At 44.6% G+C, this 25299-nt stretch overlaps 1 protein-coding gene across 9 annotated transcripts in view; it reads left to right on the top strand.

Annotated features, from left to right (window-relative positions):
• Window positions 1-25299, top strand: part of FOXN3 (forkhead box N3) — a 197172-nt gene that overhangs the window by 111923 nt on the left and 59950 nt on the right. For all 9 annotated transcript variants that reach the window (XM_083437669.1, XM_083437667.1, XM_083437668.1 and 6 more), the window contains exon 4: window positions 7237-7301. In XM_083437669.1, coding sequence (XP_083293795.1) covers window positions 7237-7301 — 65 coding nt within the window. The remainder of the gene's footprint in view (window positions 1-7236; window positions 7302-25299) is intronic.

Raw genomic sequence — 25299 nt, 5'->3', positions numbered from 1 at the left:
TAATTACACTGAGCTTCGTGGATGGGGGAAGGGTGTTTTCTTTGCGTTTTTGGCAGCACTTTTGAACTATTCCAGTCTCTTTCCTATGAAATTGCTAAAGTTAAATGTATGCCCTTTGCGGGGAAAGGGCTAGGCTGGGAGAGACCCATTTCTGAAGTCTTGGGGAGCCTCTACCAGTCAGGCCCATTACTTGTGAGCACATTTGTGCACAAATTACGGCCTGTTGTTTTCTTTTAAAAAAAATTGTCTGCAGAAGGAAACATTTTTAAACATTGTTTCATTAGCCCACAGCTTTATTGAACATGTCTGGCATCCTAATTTTCCCTTGGCAACTTCCCTACAAATGCCACCGAAGTAAAATGTGGTGGTGGAGAAGGAGGAGGAAAATGCTTTCAAAGAAATCTTAACAGCACTCTCAGAAACAAGCAAAAAAAGGAGGGGGAAGCTTTAGTCGAAATGCTTAAGTGTTTGAACCAGATAGCTTGATTTGAAAATATATTTCTCCAAAGTTATACTGGATATGTTGTAAGTAACCCAAGAGGGACTCAGGTGTTTTCGATCCTTTGCTCACGTCTTCTGAAAACTATTTTAAGAAAATGGCAACGGCTAGAACTCTGCGGCAGAACCAGAGAGTTCTGCTCTTTGCCACTATGCCGAGCAGTATATATAAATTTGTTCTTGAAGTAAGTCGTTTCTCTGACTTCAGCAGCTTCCCGCTGATGGGACACAAACTCAAAACTAGTTAGTACTCCTGTTTGCTGTTCATGGGAAAAGAGGCATGGGCTCCTCCCAAATTTATATAGGCATGATTCCAGTGGCTTAGATCTTAGTGTATCACCCAGCAAGATTGCTGTACAAATATGAAAATAGGAGAATTGCATGCTAACAATGGAAGGCAGTCTGTCATTGAAGAGGGGTGGAGGTGAGAAGATTTTAACTTGTTTATTTCTAATTAGTTTATATTTCTTGAAGAAGTTTCTGGGGATAATGAGAAATTGTTAACCCCAACATTAGTTTATTTTACAACGTAGTAAAAATATTATGAACCCTATCCTTCCTGAGTTCAAGCACTTTTAAATACTCAAAACAGTAGACGTTTGAACATTAGATGGATGGTGCCCTAAATGTCTTGGCATAAACACATAAAAATATTGAAATATATTTTAATTAGTCCAGTTACTTTTCTGTTTCTTCTCTTCCTTGACTTGTGAAGAATACTGCTAGCTGTTGCTAGGTAACACCTAATTGTGATATTAACTGCCAGCAGCTGTCAGAAGGAGCGGTAAATTCTTTTATCTTGTTAACAAAATTTACTAAAGCGATGGCAAGACATAAATATTCATTTTTAATTTCAAAATTTTATAATGCTGCAATGTAGACTAGGCTGTGACTAGGTTTTATATACTAGTAATTCTTTGTAGAACTTCTGGCTAAAGAAACAGCCTCTAATCCTACTTCTACCTCGTTCCTGCCCTAAACGTTAGCAGATCATTGTATTGTACATTGTTGAAGGCTGTTTTCAGATTTATAAACATAGATATGAACATTAGTAAGACCTGTTGGCGTTCACAAGTGTAGATGGATTCCTGATTGCAAATCCTTCTCTCCCGCTTTGATGACTAGCTGTGAGGACTAAGCTCCTTTCAGTTCCTGCCAGTCATGAAGTATTGGGCTTGGTTTATGTTGGAACAGTAGCTGCTGTTGGGCAAGATGCAAAGCACTCAGAAAGCAGTTCTGCAATCAAGATGCAGACAGGCTGTAACTCAGAGGTAGAGCTTTGGCTTTGCATGCGTAAGGCCCCAGATTCTACTCCTGGTATCTCCAGGTGGGGCTGCAAGGCTCCCTGCCTGAAACCCTGGAGAGATGCTACCAGTGAGTGGGATCCATACTGATCTTATTGGATTAGTGAAGTGACTTTGGGTATGTAAGAGTGCGGCAATTTCCCTCTATTCTGGCTGCAGTACCTTTTCAAGAGACTGCAAAGGGAAGGGCTATAAGACCCCTGGTGTCAAACACAAGTGGCTTCCTTACCCAAGTCAGATAGCTTTCAGGGCTGGAGTTGGGTAGGTCAGCAACCAAACAATAAATCACCATAGGCCAGTGAAGTTAACTTTTTATTCAAGGAAGCAAACCATAACTGGAGGCCTTGCCTCAATGAAGCATTTGCGAGGACTGAAGGCCCAGTAGAACTCCTCCTCTCCAAAGTCTTTCTCATGCAGTCTCAGCCTGCATCTGCACGCAACCTCCCCTTGATCTGGCCGTTTCATTACTCTTGTGTGTTCTAGGACAGTGTTCCCCAACCTTGGGCCTCCAGCTGTTTTTGGACTACAATTCCCATCATCCTTGACCACTGGTCTTGCTAGCGAGGGATGATGGGAATTGTAGTCCCAAAACAGCTGGAGGCCCAAGGTTGGGGGACACTGTTCTAGGAGACCAGGGTGGAGGGGAGCTGGTCGCAGCAGGAGGGGGAGACTCCCTGGCTTCTTCCGCAGCCGGCCTCCCTGCCTCCTGGCCCTACTCCTCCCTAGCCCGCTTCTGCCTTGGTGTCTGAACTGTTCTCTGCTCCAACATCTTCCTGTTCACTAAACCCTGTCACTACTTCTGCTTCTGACACCGACGCCTCCTCCTAGCCTGCTCCTTCTCTCTCTGACCACTCATCACCATCCCACCACCAATCCTCTGGCTGTGAGCTTTCTTCCCCAGGGGGGTTCCCTACCTGGTGCCTCCCACCACTCTTCTGCATACAGCCAGTCCATGACCCTGGCATAGTATCATCTGCATTGACTGTTGGTGGCTCTCCGGGTTTCAGGCAAGGGTCTTTCTCAGCCATATCTGAGGGGTGGGGAGGTGGGAGAGACAAGGATTGAACCTTGGACCCTTCGCGTGCAAAGAATGTGCTCTTATCATTGAACGTTGGCCCCTTAAACCCCCTGCCAATATACAAAAAAACATACAGGATAATCTGCAAGACTTCGAGTAATCAGAATGCCTTGGACTATGTATGTACTGGGTTTTTTTCTCCCTTTTGGTGAAATACCGTATTTTTCGCTCTATAGGATGCACTTTTTCCCCTTCAAAAATGAAGGGGAAATGTGTGTGCGTCCTATGGAGCGAAGACGCTATAGCCCCGCGACCCTCTCCCGGCTGGAGAGGTGACACGTGGCTATGGCAGGAGCCTCTATAGTCGCGTGTCACCTCTCTAGCCGGGAGAGCACTCGCGGGGCTAAAGAAGCACCCCGCGACCCTCTCCCGGCTGGAGAGGTGACACGCGCCTATGGCAGGAGCCTCTTTAGCCGCGCGCCACCTCTTCAGCCGGGAGAGCGCTTGCAGGGCTAAAGCAGCCCCCCGTGACCCTCTCCCGGCTGGAGAGGTGACGTGCGCCTATGGCAGGAGCCTCTATAGCCGCGCGTCACCTCTCCAGTCGGGAGAGCACGCGCGGGGCTAAAGCGGGCTTTTGCGAGAGGTGTGGGAATTCCCCCACCTCCCAGGAAAGCCAAGAGAAGCCGTGCAGCCCTTTTAAAGTGCGCGTGGCTTCTGCCGGTTTTGCGGGAGGTGGGGGAATTCCCCCACTTCCCAGGAAAGCCAGGAGAAGCCGCGATCTCTTTAAAGGGGTTGCGCGGCTTCTGCGGGCTTTTGGGAGAGGTGAGGGAATCCCCCCACCTCCCAGTAAAGCCAGGAAAGCCCTGTGCAGCGTCTCCTGGCAAGGAGAGGTTGCGCTGGGCTAAAGAGGAAGCCAAAACACTGAGCGGCATCCATCCCGCTCTTCCTTGGCTTCCTCCATAGCTGCGCGCAACCCCTCCGGCAAGGAGAGGCTGCATGGGGCTATGGATTCTTTAGCCCTGCGCAGCGTCTCCCAGCAAGGAGAGGCTGCACGGTGCTAAAGGGGAAGCCAAAACAGTGAGCGGGATCCATCCCGCTCTCTGCCTTGGCTTCCTCCATAGCTGCGCGCAACCCCTCCGGCAAGGAGAGGCTGCACGGGGCTACGGATTCTTTAGCCCCACGCAGCCTCTCCCGGGAGGGAGAGGCTGCACGGGGCTAAAGGGGAAACCAAAACAGCGAGTGGAATCCATCCCGCTCTCTGCCTTGGCTTCCTCCATAGCTGCGCGCAACCCCTCCGGCAGGGAGAGGTTGTGCGCAGCCTGTACGCTGCTCTTTGGGGCTGGGGGGGAAAATATTTTTTTTTTCTTGATTTCCCCCCCTAAAAACTGGGTGCGCCCTATGGTCCGGTGCGCCCTATGGTGCGAAAAATACGGTACCTAAAGTTTGATTCCACTCTGAACCACTCCTCCTCCTCAAGCAGTAGTTAGCCCTGTTGAGTCATTCTGTCTCCCATGGATGGAAATTCTTTGGGGCATGACACCAGGATCTGCCCCAAAATGGTTGCTTTGCTAGCCTTGCCCAGTGCCATCTTGTGCTAGACCTTGTGACTCCTGTACAAACAACTATGAAGCGTTGGGTGCTTTGCCAATGTGCAGGGAATTCAGAGAACTCTGGGTTAGCAGGGGTGGGGTTTAGGTTTCTTGGAAAGGGGTTGATTGTTCTTGGTGGCTCAGTTTCTCCCCCTCGTGACTCAGATAAAAACCTGTTTTGCATGAGTGCTGCCAATATAGTATTTACTTTTGTCATTTCCCTTGAATGTCCTCAGTTCACTGCCTCACCTCCTCAAATCACAAATAGATTTGTTGATGTTTTGGCCAAGGTAGATATTCGCATTGCTGCTTTAAGAGTGAAAAAATCAGGAAGTATATGAAGTGCTTGTTGAGTTTTATGATTTTATAATTATTTAAGAGGTGAAAGCTGAAAATGACCATATGATCACTAAAACCATTATTGGTTTTAACATGCATTGGCTTTAATATTGTCAATAATATGCCATCACTTGTAATGGATAGAAATTTTAACTTTTCAACTCTGTGGTGGGCCTCTGTATCTTGTGTGAAGTTTAAGAGGAACTTCATGAAAATGATGACATCATCAGGCCCCTTTTTTCAACACTGAAAACAGTTTGTTCTGTACTTGAACGTTTTTGCTTCTCCTTGGGTAAATGCACATAATAACTGAAATTAAAACTAATTTTAAGGAGAAATAGTGATGACTTGGATAAATGGAGGCTTACAAACAAGAGGCTTCTGTTCTCATATTATTAGCTTAGCATGTCACTTGAATGTTGCAAGGCACCCAACTGCGGTGACCGAGTGTGTGCATGTGTGTAAAACCTTTCTTGTGTAACTAGTTGCGGTCAGGCACTAATAGCCTTTTCCTTCTCTTCTTTTTTCTAAATTGAATTCATTTTCCTGGGAGGGAAATACCCACCCTTCTATATTTAGGTAGAAGATGCATCCCATTTAAGGGAATATTTTTCAGTCTGTTTTGGAAGATCCTGATTCTAATGGATGCTTTCTTCTCTTTCCTTTCCCCCTTAAGCTTACCATTTCCAGGTTTATAAGCCTGTAGTAGACTGAAGGGAAGTCGGGACAGAACTCATTCATGAAGAATAAGGTTTCAATGGTTGCTAGCCGCAACGACTGTTCTGTTGGAGGCCAGTCAGTTCTGAAACCAGTCAGTGGGAAATGCAGTTGGAGAGAGTGCTGTTGAGCTTAGGATCTGCTTGTTGGCTTCCCACAGGAATCTGCGTGACAACAGTGAGGACAGAATGCAACCCAAAGCGACATACAACAATAAATAAAATAGCACACATTATTTGTTGTTGCTTTTAACAAAATAGGCAATATGTACTTTGGCTGAAACGGTGTGATAGAAAGGATTTGGCATATGAATATAGATGCAGGGCATATTTGCATGCAGAATGCAGACATGTGCAAGGCAGTTATGTTGGCTATTGTGGCGGGGGGGGGGGTCTCAGCTGTTGCTTGTAGAAGCAGCTAATCCTCTCTAATACACCTGCTATGACTATAATTAAAACCTGCCCAGCAGTGGGTATGAAGACGTGTGAAGGTTGGGCTGAATCATCAATCTAAAGGTTGTGCAAATTGGCGGTAATGTGATGATCATTCCGTAAGAAGATGATGACTGTTTGTGCCTCCATCTATTTCCTTAGCTGCAATTTATTCTATCTATTAAGACAGAGCAGAGCAGGGATGTGGCAGATCGTAAACCTTGCCTGATTCAACTTTCAGACGTCCTCAATGAAGTTAAGAAATAGTTCCATTTATCTATTGGATCAAATGTCTTTGGTTAGTTGATTTAGTGCTGATAGTGTGCCGCAAACCTGAAATTAAGCTGCAAGTCCCTGCATATCAAGAGTTGTTTCCTAGCTACAGTGATGCCATTGATGATTAGATAGGCCACTCTCAAGTTGGCCCCAAATCTCACAGCATTGTGGGTGTGTGGGTGTGTTTTGCCTTTAAGCATTGTGTGATGAAATGGCTTCAGGGTTTAACCAAGAGCACCTAATATAGCTTTAAAAAACATTTTTTTCTAAGCTGAAGAGGAGATAATGTCTTTCTCCAATTCTGATACCCCAAAGCCTTTGAATTGGAGAAAATTGCTAACCTTTGTAGAACATCATGCGATTTGACCTGTGCACATACACATTTATAGACATGATCCATCAACACACACACATAGTTGTTGACAGATTTCATAGGCAGAATGCCTGTGCACATACATTTTGATATATATATATATATACGTGCAAACTTCAAAATTCATACCGCCACCTGTGAAGCCCAACTTCCAGAAGATTGCACCCGGAAAGACCCACCTTTGCCACTATAAGAAGTTGTCCTCTAGGTTGCAATAAAACAGCATCTGGTTCAGGGTTGGTTTATGCAAGCAACAGATGCTGCCTTTGGTTTATACTTTTTAAAATGGGAAGTGAGATCTGGCTTATAGAGTGTGAGTGTGTAAAGCATTTTTGCATTTCAGAAGTAAGCTTATTGTATGTTTTGCCAGGCTATGAATTTATTATGTTTTTTTAAAAAATTGTGTGTGGGAGAAATATTTTTGTTTCTAGATTTCTCTTCCCTCCCTTCTTAAAAGTGTGTGGGCCGACATTGGGCTGAGTGTCTTCTTGTGAATAGAATGTGATAGTTAAATAATTATTTTTTTAAATGAAGAGCTAAGCCCTACTCTTTAAAAACAAAATGCTGTGTTCTTACCACAGTGAAACAGATGCCTCACTTTAAAAAAAAAAAGGAAGAAGAGGGTATAATTATGCCAACTGCGAAATCACATAAAGATTTTCTTTACACTTCTTTTTTTTATTGCCTTCAGCACATCAGGTCCACCTATTTGGCCCGGAAGCACCTTTTTCAAGCGAAATGGAGCCCTTCTGCAAGGTAGGTCATATATTCCATTTTTCTTCCCTTGACATCTTCCCTTCTCCCTCCCTGTCATTAATTCTCTTGAGAATTATCATGATTTTCACAAGCTTTCTGGAAAGAAGCTGTGGTGGACTCGTGCGTGTGTGTGTGTGTGTGTGCACCACAGATATATAAATATATATATTTCTCTGTGCCTACCTTTATAACATGCAAAACATTTATTGGAAAAGGTTGCAGTGTGTTGTGAAGGTGGCTCTCTTCTTCCTCCCCTCTCTCCTCCCCTTCATGTACATCATTGATTTTGTTATCTCCCATTTCTAGCAAAGTCAACAGGGTTTATGCAGGACATGTTCCGGTAACTTTCAATTCTGTTGATAAAGATAATAACTTTGCTCCTTATTGCGCCTGTGCAAAAATAACTTGCAGCAATTGTCTGCCAGCTCTACAGCAGCAGAAGGTGATTGATATAAAGGCACAAAGTCTTCCGTTTTTGAAATCTTGTTACATTCCGACCGTTTCCCCTTTTCAGTACTGGAGAGATGTGTATATCTGTGAGGCTTCTTTTTTCCATTCAGAATAATCTTAACTAGTGCATTATGCATTTGTAACTTGGAAATTGGATCTGATGCAACTTGGAGCATCACTTTCATGCTTGTGTGTGTGTGCGCGTGCCACATTCTGAATCATAATTGTAATCCGATCTAGAATCGGGTTATCTTTTGGGTATAGTTTTATCAGCTGTACTTCCAGGCTGCTATTCTGTGAAATTTGATTGCACATATCAATAGGAGATCTGCTTATCTTTCCATAACTCTTGGGAGGCAGTAATCAGAACATGTAACCAAAATCTGGCAGCCAACTATGGCTACTGCTTCATTTGCATTTAGAAAAGACAAGGAGGCTAATTTTCTAGATTAATGGAGGTACTTGTCTTTTGTGTTTTTCCATGGATTGCATTTGCTGAAAATGTCTGTAAATATCAGGTTGTAGTGATAGATTACATAGTACTTTATGGAGATGATGATGCTTAAATGAACTTGATGCCAAATGAAAATTTGAAGGCCAGCTTCCCACACCTGATGCAAAAGCAGCACTCAAAACAGGGAAACGGCCATGTTTTAAGCAAGCGATTATTATCTATACATAAGGCACAGTGATCACGGTTCCATATCCAAAGTAAGATTACCATTTTGGCTTTACAGTGGTACCTCGGGTTACATACGCTTCAGGTTACAGACGCTTCAGGTTACAGACTCTGCTAACCCAGAAATATTACCTCAGGTTAAGAACTTTGCTTCAGGATGAGAACAGAAATTGTGCTCTGGCGGCGCGGCAGCAGCAGGAGGCCCCATTAGCTAAAGTGGTGCTTCAGGTTAAGAACAGTTTCAGATTAAGAACAGACCTCCGGAACAAATTAAGTACTTAACCCGAGGTACCACTGTATAGCCTTGGAATGTGTGAACGCAAAGTCTGGGGGACTCATTATCCACCGTTTCAGCTGTATTTTCCCCTTTAAGCTATTTATAGATTGCAGTTCATCCAAAAATACCACAGTGCTTCACAAATTTTAAAAAGCACCTAACGAAAACGCCACTAAAATAATGCAAAACCATGCAAAATAAAACCCAAACAGCCGAACAATGAAGCAGCAGCAGCACATACCAAAAATAGCACAGCTGTCTAGCAATAGCTGGCCAGCATACGGCCAAGCTGACTCCTTTTGAATCCCATGTTACAATCTGTGGCTGGGAAAGTTTTGCTTTGATAATTTCCCTCTTCTAGTCCATAGAACGGACTGCTCTGAAAACACATTCAGATTTCTTGGGTGTGCCATACTACAGACTGGTTTACAAATGGCTCTCTCCTCTTGTTCCCCCCACCCCCACCCCAGCTCACCCCTCCACACCAAATTGTAAGAACTTAATATTGTGGATTAGGAAGAAATGGAAGGTGAAGCAGAGTTTGGATGCTCAATGAAATGGGTAGGTTTGAGCAGCTAGCTAGGTGGAAATTCAATAACCACTGTAGAATCCTGGGAATATGAATGTGTTAATTTAAGTACCAGGCAAGTTTTCGTCATTTAGAGGAATAAGCACATCTGGGCTTTTATTAGTTTAGAATTCTAGTTCATTTGGACTAGGCTAGAGTGCAGTATCTAAAGAAGGCTGAATTTTAGCAACTGTGCCTTCCACCATCCATCATGTGGCACGTGCAGGAACAGCTGCCTAACCCAAAATTCTCACCTTGGGACAACAATAAGGGCATAAAGCCTTATTTTATAAATGAAGGCATAAAACCATTGTCTTGGCAGACATCTTGACAATCGTATTTTCAGCTATGTGCCAAAAAACTATTTTATATATTAATGATGATGGCAGTGTTCAAATGCCTCCTGTGAAAAATGCTACTCTGTGAAATTCAAGTAACAATAAGACCTTGAGTCATAAGACCTCGAGGGCAATACTTATAAATAAAACAAATCATTCTTTAAAAAGTGTACAGCTTCTCCCACACCAATAATTATTTTTTCTAGGGATTGTGGATGAAACAACCCAAATTTGTATATATGTATGTGTGATGGGATGAAGAGCTGCTTGTGCGTAAACTGCAAGTCCCTCAGAGTTTGAACAAGTTCTCAAACCTCTGCCTGTGACGGAGCCCCTCCAGCATGGCTGCGTCAATCGCTAGCAGAATCCGAAAGTGGTTGCTTTCGGAAACGTTTCCAACATAAAAGCTCCTTAACGGAAACACGTCTTCTGGACTCTCGGCGTGACAGTTTCCGGCGAGGAACGGGTGTCCCTATAGGAGGTCCTGAGACCTCCCCACTGTTTTCGCTGGAAGCGTCTCTGAGCCATTCCTCCGACTCTCCTTCCCTTGACGTTCCTGTTCACCCCCTACTGGTTCCCTCTTCAGCTGTTACGTCTCTTTCTACCTCAGAGAGCCTTTGCACCTCCTGTCCTGCCGATGGCAGTTCCCTGACATCCACCTCCCCTCCAGGGCCCCCTTCACCCCCTCCCGTCTCCTCCCCTACGGGTTGGGAGGAGGTAAAACCCCGGAAAGAACCTTCCTCATCGTCCGAAGTTTCGAACACCTTTCTCCACTTGTTGTTGTTCCTAGTCTCTCGGTACTCCTCGTCATCTGAGTCCGTTCCTTCTTCCAACTCCGACTCTGCGAATCCTTCCAGTTCCTCTTCCTCGTCTGTGGTGCCGAAATACTCCCTCCTAAACCTTGCTACCGGCTGTGGTTTCCTCGGGAATCTTTGGTGGAACGTTTCTGTTAAAACCTCGTCATTGACCTCCTCTGCAGTCACCCAGGTGTTTTCTGACTCCGGTTCCCCTTCCCACGCCACCAAATACTCCACCTGATTGCCCTTCCACCTGGAATCGAGGATTTCCGCTACATGGTTACTGCTTTCCCTCTCTTCCAAGACTGGTCCCCTGGTGTACTCCCCTTCACCTCCCCCCTTGTACGGTGACAGTAACGACCTGTGGAACACTGGGTGCAATTTCATGTGGCTGGGTAACCGGAGTTTGAAAGCCACTGGGTTGACCTGCTGAATGACCTCAAAGGGTCCCAATCTCTTGGGTCTTAATTTTTTACAACCCCCTTTGAACGGCAACCCTTGGGTAGACAGCCACACCTGATCCCCCACCCTTATTGTTTCACCTTCCCTTCTGTTCTTGTCTGCCTGCTTCTTATATTGTGCCTTGGCCCTTTCTAAGTTGAGCTGAAGCTGACGATGGATCGCTTCCATCTCTTCTACAAAATGTTCGGCCGCTGGGACGCTCCATCTCTCGCCTCCCTCCCCTGGGAATGCCCTGGGGTGACACCCGTAATTAGCCAAAAAGGGGCTCATCCCTGTGGACACATTCTCCGCATTGTTGTAGGCAAATTCTGCCAGCGCTAGCTTTTCGACCCAATCATTCTCTCTGTCATTGACATAACACCTCAGATATTGTTGGAGGATGCCATTTGCTCTTTCCGCCTGCCCGTTGGTTTCAGGGTGCCGGGCAGTCGAAAAATTGACTTCCACGTGCAGCAAGCTCATGAGCTTCCTCCAGAACCTGGAAGTAAATTGTTTGCCGCGGTCTGAGATCACCCTCAAGGGGGCGCCGTGCAGCCTGAAGATGTGTTCTACAAACAACTTCGCCGTTTCTTCCGCTGTGACTGCATGTGAACATGCTACAAAGTGACACATCTTAGTTAACAGGTCCACTACTACCATGATGGCCGTTTTCCCCTTGGATTTGGGCAGATCCGTCATAAAATCTATTGATACCGCCTCCCAAGGCTGTTCTGGCGTGGGTAATGGTTCTAATAACCCTGCCGGCGCCCTTCTTTCCCCCTTGGCCCTCTGACATTGGTCACACCCTCTTACATACTCCTTTACATCTTCCCTCACCTTGGGCCACCAAAATTCCCTGGTGACCATCCACATGGTCTTGTGTTGTCCAAAATGTCCCGCCGTGGGACTATCGTGCAACTGCTTGAGTACCCTCCCTCTCAATTCACCTTCTGGTATATACAGTGCCCCTTTGTAATACAACGCCCCGTTTCTTTCCTCAAAACCCTCCGGGCTCTCACCCTCTCCCCTGAGACCTCTGAGCTTATTTTGGGCATATTCGTCATTTTCCGTTTCCTCTACCAGTTCTCGTCTCCCCACCAGCGCCGCCCCACACACCCAGCGGTCCTCAGGAATGACATGTCTTTCTTCGATTGCCCCCTCCCCCTCCAAATACTCTGGTTTGCGTGAGAGAGCGTCCGCCCTGACGTTCTCTGGGCCTGGTACATAACAAATCTCAAAGTGGAATTTGGAAAATTCCTGTGCCCATCTCACTTGTCGTTGGTTGAGTACTCGAGCTGTTCTCCAATACTCCAAATTCTTGTGGTCGGTGCACACTTGCACCTTGTGTTGTGCCCCAATCAATAAATGTCTCCACCTCCGGAACGCTTCGTGAATGGCGAGTAGTTCCCTGTCATACACCGTGTAGTTCCGCTCGGACTTATTCAGCTTCCTCGAGAAGAAGGCACACGGTCTCCACTCCGACGTATTCCTTCCCGGCTGAAGAAGTACCGCCCCTACCGCTCGGTCTGACGCGTCTGTTTCCACTCTCATGGGCTTCTGTAGGTCCACATGCAGAAGTTGTTCTTCCGAGGCGAAAGCCTTTTTCAGTTCTTCAAAAGCTCGCTCCGCCTCCGCCGTCCAAACAAATTTCTTCTTGCTACTGAGGCAGTCGGTGATGGGCGCCGTCAAGTGTGCAAAGTTCTTGATGAACTTCCGATAAAAGTTCCCAAACCCCAGGAATCTTTGCACATCCTTCTTGGTCTTCGGTGTCTTCCATTCCAGCACCGCCTGGACCTTGCCTGGATCCATGGCCAATCCTTTGTCTGACAAGCGGTACCCCAGGAATTCCACCTCCTTGGCATGAAACTGGCACTTCTCCAGTTTCACCCACAGCTGATTGGCTTGCAGCCGGCCCAACACTTCTCTCACGTCCTTCACATGCTGCTCTTCATCTTCCGAATACACCAACACGTCATCTAAAAAGGCCACACAATTCTTGTAAAGCAAAGGTCCCAAGACGTGGTTGATAAAACTTTGAAAACATGCGGAGCCGGCTTGGAGACCGAAGGGCATTACGAGGTATTCAAATGCTCCCAAAGGGGTGAACATGGTGGTCTTCCATTCATCCCCCTTCCTTATGCGTATCAGATTGTACGCCCCCCCCAGGTCCAGTTTTGTAAAAATCTTCCCCTTCCTCACCCTAGTCAGAATGTCATCAATTCGGGGCATAGGAAAAGCCAGGGGTTCCGACACGGCATTTAGGGCCCTGAAGTCCACTACAAGTCTCGGCTTATCAGTGTTTTTTTTGTCCACAAAAAACACTGGGCTGCCCCCCACCGCTCGGGACTCTCTGATGAAACCTCGCTTCAGGTTTTTGTCAATGAACTCCCTCAGCTCCTGCATCTCCCTGTCTGACATGGCGTACAGCTTGCCCACTGGGAGTTGAGCCCCAGGGAGTAGGTTGATTTGACAGTCAAAGGGTCTATGCGGCGGCAGTTTGTCCGCTTCCCTTTCGCTAAATACGTTGCTCAGATCTGCATATTGCGGAGGCACCTCCCCTTTATTCATTACCTCCATCCCAGCTAGGGTGAGCCTGGCTCCCCCTGGATCCTTCCCCTGCTTGCAGTGTTCTAGGCAATGCGCTGACCCAAAGGAGACCACCCTCTGATGCCAGCCCACTAGAGGATCATGTAGTGCCAGCCAGCTCATCCCCAAAATGATGGGAGCTCCTCCCAAGGTGGCCACATTGAACGCTATCCTCTCGGTGTGCCTTGCCACCCTCATTATCATAGGGACTGTGTGTTGGTTCACTTCTCCTCCCAACAGCTCTCTGCCGTCAATCGTGGTCACCTGCAGGGGTTTACTTAAGGGGAGGGTTTGTATCTGGTGCTCAGCTGCGAACTCCTTACTCATGAAATTACAGGAGCTGCCTGAATCCAGAAGGGCCTTGATCTGTAGGGGGTGTCCGTTTGGCAGCTCTAGCAACACCTCTATCACTAGAGCAGGTCTGGGAGGTTCTGGTGAGGGCACTTTCACTGCTTTTGGGCCTGGCTGCTGTGCCCCGACGGTGGCAGCCAGGCGTTGGCTTTTACTTGCTCCTTGCTTTCCTCCTCCTCTCCCCCAACAGCTCCTGCCATGCCTTGCCATTCCTTTCTTCGTGGACAGACTCTGGCAAAGTGTCCTGGCTGTTGGCAGAGATAACATTTCTTGGCGCTCTTTCCCTCCTTCTTCCGCCCTTCACCGAGGTTTGAAACTGCGCGCGCCCGCGCTGTTCCAACTTCCATCGGCTCTGCCGGCGGGAAAGGCTGCTCTGGAATGTCTGGAATGCGGAGCTCCCTCCAACGTTCTCCTTTCCCCTCCCGCTTCTCCAAAGCCCTCGCTTCCTGGCGCGCTCCTATGGCCAGCGCGGATTTAGTCAGCTGGTCCATAGACTCCGCTCTGGGGGCCCGGGAAAGTTCATCTTTTAAGGACGAAGAGAGCCCTTCTTCGAAAAGCATCTGGATGGGCTCCGCAGACAGGTCCCACCCCAATCTATGAATCAACATAGTGAACTCAGTCCAGTACTCACGGACAGACCGGTGCCCCTGTTTGCAAGCCATTAACTGCCTTCGCACCCCTCCCTGCTCAATGTCGCTGGAAAACATCAGGTCCATGGCACGAAAAAACTTCCTCGTGTCCTTTAGGATCTCATTATTTGCTGCCATCAAGGGTCTAACCCAGTCCTTCGCCCCTGATTCGAGATGGCTAATTACAAAAGCCACTCGCGATTCCTCATCAGGGAAGTCATCAAATTGCAGATTGAGAGCGTATTGCATCTCTGTCCTAAAGGCATGATAGTTTCTGGGGTCCCCCCCCAAATTTCTGCACCAATCCTGGCATCTTTCTGGTGAGCGGGGTGGTTTTCTCCTTCCCCCTTTCTGCATCCTGAGCCCTCCTCTCCTCCAGCCTCGCCGTTTGCAAGGCAAGCTGGATCTCCAACGTCCTGTACCTTTCCTCCAGGCTTGGACCTCCTCCAGCTGCTCCTGCTCCTTCGGTTCCGGCTGGTTCGCTCATGATGCCTCTCCCTGGCACAAGCTAGCTTTCGGTGACTTTCGGATTGCTGTGATGGGATGAAGAGCTGCTTGTGCGTAAACTGCAAGTCCCTCAGAGTTTGAACAAGTTCTCAAACCTCTGCCTGTGACGGAGCCCCTCCAGCATGGCTGCATCAATCGCTAGCAGAATCCGAAAGTGGTTGCTTTCGGAAACGTTTCCAACATAAAAGCTCCTTAACGGAAACACGTCTTCTGGACTCTCGGCGTGACAGTTTCCGGCGAGGAACGGGTGTCCCTATAGGAGGTCCTGAGACCTCCCCACTGTTTTCGCTGGAAGCGTCTCTGAGCCATTCCTCCGACTCTCCTTCCCTTGACGTTCCTGTTCGCCCCCTACTGGTTCCCTCTTCAGCTGTTATGTCTCTTTCTACCTCAGAGAGCCTTTGCACCTCCTGTCCTGCCGATGGCAGTTCCCTGACAGTATGTGTGTCCATACATTTAATTTTTATTTGTATTCATTTATATTGTCTTTATTTTTTTATTTCTTTATTATTTTATGTTACTGACTTACATGTTCTTGCATTTATTTATTTATATACAATCTTATTTGAGCTCAGTGCTGCCTCACAGTAATTTGAGGGAGGTTCATAGCAGTGGCTGGTCATAACAAGCAGAGAGTCCTTGCTCATTCCAGCATGTGTGTGTGTGTGTTGAAAATATAGATCGGCAAATCAAAGCAATACAATCAGTCTTATATAGTCAGCAGCCTCAGGGTAATTCCTATTGAATATGATACATCCGTTTTTACTAGGAATGATCCAGAATCATAAACACATGGTACACACAAACACACACAAAAAAGAAGGAACACTGTGAAAGATTTTGAAGTCCTACAAATAGATTCCCTTGGAATGTTCATATGGTCGGTAAAACACATTAACATTGCATGTATTCTCTCCTGTTGCATTACTGATGCTACCATGCTTTTGCAGTCTTTTGGCAATATTTCAGACTTGCAGTTCTGCATTTTCAGTTATTGATATAAAATAATTACTGGCATAACATTAAATAACCAACCAGTGACACCATCTTCCTTGTAAAGTTGCTGTTCAAAGCCCATGTACACTTAATATACTGATGGAGTGATATTAAAAGAGAAATTTCCAGTGTCAGCTTCATGATTAAATATTTGGTGGATTAGTTCTGTTTTGGGTTACCACCGGAAGAGATGTCAAAGTTTTTGTTATCCATGTCCTTGCAGTGAACCTAAACATCTCAGAAAGCTTTACTAAGACTGCACTTCTTTTCACACTTGCCTGGAAATGAACTACACTGAGCACAGTGGGATGTGAGTAAAGCTCTGAGTAAACATGGATAGGATTGCGTTTTCCATGCGTGTATGCATAAGTACATGGACTTTTGTACAACTTGCAGTTGAATGGATGAGAGCTGTGCAGGGTGTTGAAGAGACGTGTGCCTTGTCCGATATGATTATGGTCAAGGTAGGCAGAACGTAGTATCAGGAGAAGGGAAGAGTGATGCAGCACAGCAAGAACCATGGATGGAACAAGACTCTGCTCGAACTATGATTTTCTGGTGATTAGGACAGTTCGTTCCTGTGATAAAAATCTGCGTCTTGAGACTTTCTAACACCCGTATTCTTCACATTTGGAACAGGATGAAAAGGTACAGAGGTGAACATTGAAGAAAATGTCAAGGAACGTAGAACTGGATCTGATCTGTAATACATCTAAAATAAAATGTTAATAGGGCAGAGCATTTTTAATAGGTCAGTATTTTAAGTTCAGCAGTGAAGGTAGAGGTATTCTTGTTAGCACAGTTGTAGGTTTAAATATCAAAGGGACTGGCCTTGGTACAATGGTCTCTTACTTAAAAATATTTCGCTTACCCATATTCGAATGCTAAAGTCTTACTACTAGATTGGCTGTTCATCCAGTGGCCCTAACAACATCTATTCAGGTAAGAAAACCACCAGATTCCTGTGGAGTGGCAGACTTTCACCAAGTCTATATTACAGTGAATGTTGGTCAAAACTAATGACTGGCTACTTGTGTTTATTTCACTGTGGCTTTAGGCAGAGTGGTTGCAATTGGAGCAATAACTTGAGCAGGCTGCACCGATCCTGTGGAAAGCTTTTGAAATAGAAATGTAATTATTTTCCTCTTGCTTATGGTAATTGGATATCAAATTGGTACATGGATGAGGTGGTGTTTGGTTTAAAGGGGCTTTTATTAGGTTTAAGTGATATTTTTGTGAGAAATAAAATATATGAATAGTAGTAGCATTGTGAAATACATTTGCTTGTAACCAATTTATGATTGCAGAAATTTAAAAAGGGTACCCATTTTTTAATAAAACAATCCCGTCTTGATACTGTTTCCTTAACACCAATATAGGTGTATTCCTTCCTCAGAGTGTATTCATTTATTGCTTGGGATTTTTTTCTTGCTTTCAATATTTAGCATATACCACTCGAGCTACGTGTTGCTCAAAAGTAGGCCATCACCCATGTAAGTCAATAGCATCTAGATTTACAATGTATCCTAAAATCATTATTCTCCTATAATTTTTGGTGATTATGTTTTTTTTTTTTTAACAAGAAGTTCTTGGCTGACAGCAGTGTTTCTTTTTCTTTAGCTTTTTTGCTGATTTCTCCCATAGGTTGTCACCTAGCATTTTCTTCTCCGGTCTTCTCTATTAAAGTACAGTTTTGTTTCTTTGGTTATATCTCCGTGCCAAAATATGTTTAGCAGATGCATATTAATTTAGTCTGTTAACTTTGAATCATTGATTTGTGAAACATGGTCAAGGAAGAGCATTACTGGAGCTTCTCATGTACCATCCTAAATCTCCACATAAATTACTTTGGTTCCTTGGCATGATACAGACGATAATGTAAATATGCTAACTCATCCCAATAATTGTTTTGCCATGACAGAAAGCATGGCCTCCATGGTGGAACCTCAATTTTGAAGCTCCCTTTCTTTTGAAGATACAGCTGCCTCCTGCACTCACGATTTTTAGGTAACAACTGAAGACGCATCCCCCCCCCCCCCAGCCATTTGAAGGTGGATTATGAGTCTAGCATGGCTTTGGTTTGCATCCGCTGCTGAATTATGGAATGGTTTTAAGGGTATATTAACTTGATTTTAAAGTTTGTTCTTTTCTGTTCGCTGCACTGCCATCCTCCAGGATGAAGGGTAGTCTTAAAATATAGGAAATGTTGTGTTGTGTTTTAACTATGGTCATTAGTAAGATGGGGCAAAATGGAAGGGGTAGCTAGGGTGGGACAGACAGTTTTCAGCAGTAGGAAGCATAATATCCTATCTGTTTTTCTGCCCTTCCTTGAGGAAGTGTGCAGTAATGTACATAGTGCTATTCCATTTTGTTTTCACAATTTCTCTTGTGAGATGTCGTAAGCTTAGATAGAATGGTTTGCCCAAGTGAGTTTCATGCCTCCAGCAAGTTATTTGTGGTTGTGTTCGCTTCACTGTCTGGTGGAGGGTAGGCAGTAGACTCTCCCCCCCCCCCGAGCTGTGCTCCATGGAACTATTGTGTTCCCCGCCATCTTTTCAGCAGAATTATTGAAGGCTTCCTCTTCTGTAGCAAAGAGCTGAAGTGGAATGATGGGAAATTCCCCACCACAGTTAAATCCAGAGGACGCAGGTGTGGCCATGACGAGGTGAGATGGGGATGATCTGTCTTAGCAGAGGCAGGCTGAATTCATTGGAAAGAAAAAAGGTGACAGGACAGAATATCAGAATGCCACGAATGTTTATAGGCGTGCAAATGTGATAGCTCTACAGTCAACACACCATCCTAATACCGTTTCTTGATGCAGCCGGTGATGCTTCTGGCATTTACTGGGATTTTGGACAGTTTAGAACTAGCTGCATCTTCGGAGATCATAATATAGCTAAGCTGGCTACAAGGCAAAAACATTCTTCACTAATTTCAAAACTCTGTCTGAGTTTGATTTGTGTATCAGCTGACTACCGTAGCCACTTGTGAATGCCTCTGGGCAAAGTTTGCTGCCTTTGTTTACATTACCTTGACAACCGAGGGGAGTGGTTGGTACTTCAGGTCAGGTCAGGGTACACCACAAACGTTAGGTAGGGGTGTAGTTATCTTGAAGCCAGGGCTCCTGGGTGAAGTGTTGAGCAGGAAAAGGAAAAGAAAAACACTAGCTTTGCTGAAATGCATGATGAAAAATAGTTTTGCTGATGACAACATTGTTCTTTGCAAGCCCTTGCCTAGCCTCTCTGATGTTGTAATCTAAAAAGGGCTGTGGGAAAGCAAATAAAAATTATATGCTTAGATCATGGGAAAGCATAAGGTAGAGCAACATCTATAGAAATCTGAAATAGGGTAATTAAATGGTTTGTTCGCTGTGGCCACATTTGGTCTAAAAGAAGTAATATGTTTGTTAACTCCTTTTCCAAGCAGGTTCACTGGTGTTATCCATGTGTTTAAATCGGTGTGTGATTTATAACTGCATCCAAGGCATGTTCCTTCTTTATTTTTGGTGGCAGATAATTGATGCAGTTAAACAGGTAGTTGGGCTGCCTTGTCTTTCGATTTTACGTCCTTAGCTGTGACCTGAAAAAAAATGGCGACAGCGTTCAAGCACATGCAAGCCATGTGTTTGCAGTTTCTTTTTCCTCGTTTCAGATGAACTCAGAATATTTTTCTCCCAAGGTCTTTGTGCTTTGTATAGGCGAAAGTCAGTGTGTTCTAAACTTTATTATTTTTTCCGTGGCTAAGATTGGGATGTGAGGGTGATCTACCTGTGACATTTGTCACCCCTTTGATCACCAGGGTCGATTTGGCTAATTGACTGGCTAGGCGGGCATCCCCTTCCTCCCTCACCGCTCCATGTGCATCCCTCCCGAAGCTGCATCCTTGGTGGAAGAGGACAACCATCCCAGATAAAAGGAGTGTACTGTTCTTTGGTCAAAGGTACAGGATAGCTAAGTTTGTTGTCACAATTCACTCTAATACTTTCCCCATCATTCCATGAGGTGGAGGGTGACTGTTTGAAATGGAAGAGCCCTTCTATACTTGTAAAAAAAAAATACCTGTTCATTTTAAAACCTGGAAAATGTGTGGGGAGCCTTCAGTAGTCGAGCAGTTCACCAGTTTACACCCACAAACCAGCTTGGGGTGGGTGGGAACTGGATTGACTACAGGGGATGGAGGTAATGGAATCACTTTAATTAATATGTCACCATCTGAGGATCGTTGCCAGAGTCTCCCATATGATGAGTTAACCTGGAACCTGCTTGCCTTAGGAGGGTCTGTAACCATTCCACCCTCCCCTTTGTTCTCAGATGCTCCTTGGATTTCCCCATAGTCACCAAGTTAGCGCAGGCTTCAACAGGAAATTTTGTCACCTTTGCACCCCAGCCTCGTGTGTCTGGAGGCTTTTTCCTGGAAGGCCTCTACATTCAAAGCCTTCTCCACATCAAGACATAAAGGGAGGCCTTAATTACCGATAGATTCACTAACCATTACTTGGTTTTAGTTCATGTAGCTGAAGTGCTGTAAGTGATTTATTCCTATCAAACCACCACCACAACAACAACAACCAACACCACTGAAAGATTTTCAGAGCTCTTATCTCTTGCACCAAGTAATAAAAGTGAGGAGGTTAGTTTAACAAATGTCCTCTTTAATATCTGCATCTGAAGCCAACTCTACTTTCCTGCACCACAATTTGTTCATAGTAGACATCAGTAGAAGATAAGGTCGGTGGCAGCTGCGGTAGCGTAGTGGCTGAAAAACGGAGCCATAAATCTCGAAGCCTCTGGTTTGAGTCTCGCCTCTGCCACAAATTCAGTAGGTAGCCTTAGGCTGGTCATGCTCTCTCAGTTATGGGAGGTGCCTTGCCTTGCAGTGTTGCCGCAGCAGTTGCAACCTGATAAAGCTGGTGAACCTCTTTGAACAGTCTTTGCAATATGCATTTAATGAACAGAATCAAAATTGGAAAGGATGCCCAAGGGAATTTAGTGCAACCCCTTGTTGTTGTTCATATCATTATACTAATAGTATGATCTGAAAGCATATGGAGCCACCACTTGGCTGAAGCTAAGCAGGTCTGGGTCTGGTTGGTGCGTTGGATGGGTTCCATGGTGGAAGGAAGATGGGACATAAATGTAAGAAGAAAAGTGAAAAAAATGTTCACCTGAACTTAAATAGCAGACTTGTGCCAGAGGGAGGATGCCACGCAAGTCATGGGACCAAAATAATTCCAGCAAGGTTCAGCTCAGATCCTTTAGGGTGATTGTTGTGTTTGTTACACTAGTTTCCATGAGACTTGGCATCACCGCACTCCTCCTCCAAAGAACTTGCCATTTTACCTGTAACTGTTACAGTATGTAATTATAGAGTTCTAAGACAGTATTTTAGAAACTTTGCTGCTGTAGCTAGGAATTTATTTTACACTGACAACACCCAGTTGCTCTTGGTGATTATCTCTCTTTCTTTTCTCAGCAAAGACAACATCCAAACAGGGATTGCTGTTGTGTTTGTTACCGTTAAGATATTAATATATTACATTGATCAACCTGGACTATGTATAAAGTTGAGTGTCAAATTTGCTCTCAAATGAAAGCCTGCTGCTTACTTTATTTCTACCCTGTAGGGTGCTGCTTTGACATTTTGTGATGGCTGGATTTTAGAACACCTTTTGGGTTCCAAGCTGAAACTGATACTACTGGCGCATTCCAGTAAACCATATTTTTACCATGAGGATGCCCGAGAGGGCTCTTTGTCTCATCCCTCATTAGCGTTATGTCTGAACCAGGGATCTTGATTTGTTTTGTTCCTTTAAAAGCCACAATCAGTAAATTTAGAACAAATATTGGCTGGCAGAGAGAAGTGAACTAACAGAAGTTAGCACAGGCATCCCCAACCTTCGGCTTTCCAGATGTTTTGGACTACAATTCCCATCATCCCTGGCCACTGGTCCTGTTAGCAAGGGATCATGGGAGTTGTAGGTGGAAACATCTGGAGGGCCGCAGGTTGGGGATGCCTGCTTTAGCAGGAACATGCTGTCTTCCAGGGAGGAGATCACAGCTGTGTGAATTAATCTGTCATCTGAACCTGGGGGTCGTGGTTAAGCTCTCTTCTCCCTAAGTAAGATTTGTAACTAAAGTTTGTTCTTGGCTTAGCTTCCATGCAGTGCTGAGTTATAAGGATCAAGGATGAACAAAACAAGTGTGAGCTCCTCCTTGGGAGCCAGCACATTTGTGTAGTCTCAGTAAGCCATAGTTTGTCTTACCAGGACATGTGATCCAGACCAATGTATGCAATCTTAAGAGTGCAGTCTTCTGTTAAGAGTGCAGTCCTTTTTTCTTCTTACAACTTTTATATATATTGAAAGGCATATGATACGGTTGTGGTTTTTGGGGTTTTTTAAGTGGATGTGCATCATGTGCATCTAAAATTTGGAAAATATGGATGTATTGAATGCTACACTATTCTAGGCATGTTACATATGATTAGAGTTAAGTTTGTGACAACTGATGCAGAAATTCAGTTCACTGCAGAAAATGGTTTCATAAATAGATTGTCCTTATTTGCAAATAATACTCTATTGATGTATACACCTTTTTAATAATAGCACAACAGTGGGAGAGGTTTTATACACCAAAATTAGAAGTTATCAAGACACCACAATTATCTCTTTGGTGTGCAATAGAACCTTTTTTCCAACCACATCTTGCACCAAGATCTATCTACTATATTAGAAACATGACTCCCACCTTATATTAGGGATGCAGAATCTGTAGTCTAGATGATGTTTGAGTATCACTCCAACATCCCTGGCCAGTGGCCTTGCTGGCTGCGGCTGGTGGCAGCTGCATTCCCACAGCATATGGAGAACTGCTGGTTCCCCATTCCCACCTCATTGTGCTTATGGTGTTGAACAGTTGCTGTATGAGTGGAGTGGGGGAGAAAGACAAGTGAGCGACTTGGGGTGAAACGGGCCTCAAAGTATGTGCTGCCAATGGGAGAAAGAGCTGCAACTGGCCCTTCATTCCACCTTCCCTTCCAAGAATGACTCCATTTGGACATAATAATAAACTATGGAAGCCTAGACAGACCTTGGGCTTACACTCTTCTCCTCCCCATCTTCTCCTCCGAGATTGATAATTTCTGTCAGGTGGCCAAAATATTTTAGGAATATAGTCAATAAAGTCAGTTCACAGTAGAATCTGGGATCTTGCCAGACTGGAACATTAAACCCTCTTTCATGCAGCTGCATAAATTCAGCTCAGGGTTTCCCTTTGCAAGGCAAACAGGAGTGTTAACATCTACTGGATTTGCTGGCGTTTTTATTTATCTAACAAATGGGAACAAGCTTTGGGAATTCTGCCTTGCATGTTATGTAATGATGAGGGGGGTTTAGGATGGGTATGACGTCAACCGCCTGATCCTTATCTAATAAACTGATCATTAAATACAGTCCAACAATTAACTTTTGAGCTGGACACTAAGAGTAGCTTTGAAACCTTTTTAATTTAATTGCAACATCTGTCACAAGAACAGTCAGCTCTGTTCTTAATAATATGTGATTCATTTGCATATATTAACATTAGGATCATTGGCAACTCCCCCCTCTCCCCCTCCCCGCTCCACAGCATCACTTACTAATAAATGAACTTTGCTACTTTATTTTGTTTTAAACTTTTCTGCCTTTCTTTATCCCCCCCCCCCCACACACACACCTTGGCCTTCCACGTTGTCATTGTAAATAGATTGCTGATGACCTGGCTGGAAGGTTGAAGCTGCCTATGTCAGAGTGACCTGGCTTTTGAACAGCAGCAGGAGATAAAATAGGTGTATACTAAGGTTTGGGGGACTTCGGTCACCCTTTTGAAAAGAATGCAAAGTTATATTTGCGTCATAATCAGACCAAGGTTGATATTTGCGAATGGCACCAGAAACTATTGCCAACTTTAAAGCTAAGCAAAGAAAATTGCCCAGTGACAGATAAAAGATTGATACAGAATTTACTTTGTGTTCTTTCCCTGCACCTAAAATGCAGCCTGGAATTACATTGCCCTAATTGTAGCACTTGTATCTAAAAGCACAGGGTTTTATAAACCACAGAAAAGACTGGTTGCCTTTGGGGGAGTGGAGTGTGGTGTAAATAAATATAGGGACAGTATTTATTATTTAACTTTTCTATCCCAGTATTCTGTACTAGGTGCAGAAGGAGGCCAACAACAAAATCTAAATTTAGAATATAATAAAGGCAGACATACCATAAATATAGCCAGAACAAAGAAAAACAGTAGCCAATTAAACTAAAACCAACAACTTAACCATTGTTACTCCAGCCGGCCAAAAGTGTGCCTCAACTTACCTATTTTGGGAAGGCCTTCGGAGAAGGTGGAGACTGGTCTCCCCTAGAGAATGCAGCTGCTGAGAAACCTTTTCCCAAATGAAAAGCCTTGGCTCAGTGGTAGACAACGCACTTTACATGCAGAAGGTCCCGGGTTCAGTCCTTGGCATCTTCAGGTGAGGAAGATCACTGTCTGAAACCCAGGAAAGGTGTGTGAGAAAGAGCTGCATGGTAGGAACAGTGCAGTCTGTGGCTGTTTGGCCCAGATGTGTCTAGTCTTCAAATGTTGGCTAAGGGAACAGGATCTAGATTCAAGGCTCTGCAAGACTATTTGCATGTTCTTGGCCTTCTAAAGTCTAACATCCACAGTGTGTGAGCTCCTCTTTGTCCGACTCCCCATGGTGTGTGCCAGTTTTTACTGTACTGAATCACATGCTGCAACTTAACTGTCCAAATGGTTCAGTGCGTATGATGCCCAATGTTTTCTTTATTCCAAGAGCTAATAACTTTTTTGGTGCATGTGCAAGGGAGGTTACTTTTCCCTTGTGGGGTTTTGCTTCCTGCAACAGCACATTGATGAACCAATAAAGACTAAATTTAAAGTCGAAGTGTAGTCTTTGTGAACAAAGTATGGATTTATTAAAGCATTGTTCTGTTCTGTTGCTGGTGCTTGTCTGATGCTGATTTCTCTGTTTGCAAACAGAGAGACATTCCCAAATTATTATTGACATCAGTGGAAATTGCGCATTTGTTTAAAGTTTTGACAGTTTGATTGAAATTGTGAAAATCTTGGTTTGCCAGCAAAGAACAAAACCACCGATGGGATGTACTTAACTATCTTAATGTTCCTACCAAACAGTATTTAATGGATCACTTCTTTACATGATTATTGCAGCTGCTTTATTCTGAGCATGCCACGTAATATATATTTCTTTTAAATTAATGCAACTGCAAAAGAGAGGCTTTCTCTTATTTATAAGATTATATCCGGATACAATGAAATCCACACACATCCAGAAATTTCAGGCTACCTTGTGAACTCTGTAC

The sequence above is a fragment of the Podarcis tiliguerta genome (genome assembly GCF_965153285.1).
Source record: "Podarcis tiliguerta genome assembly, chromosome: 1".
Classification (NCBI taxonomy): Eukaryota; Metazoa; Chordata; class Lepidosauria; order Squamata; family Lacertidae; genus Podarcis; species Podarcis tiliguerta.
Note: the sequence above shows the minus strand (reverse complement) of the source record. Positions and strands in the feature narration are given on the sequence as shown.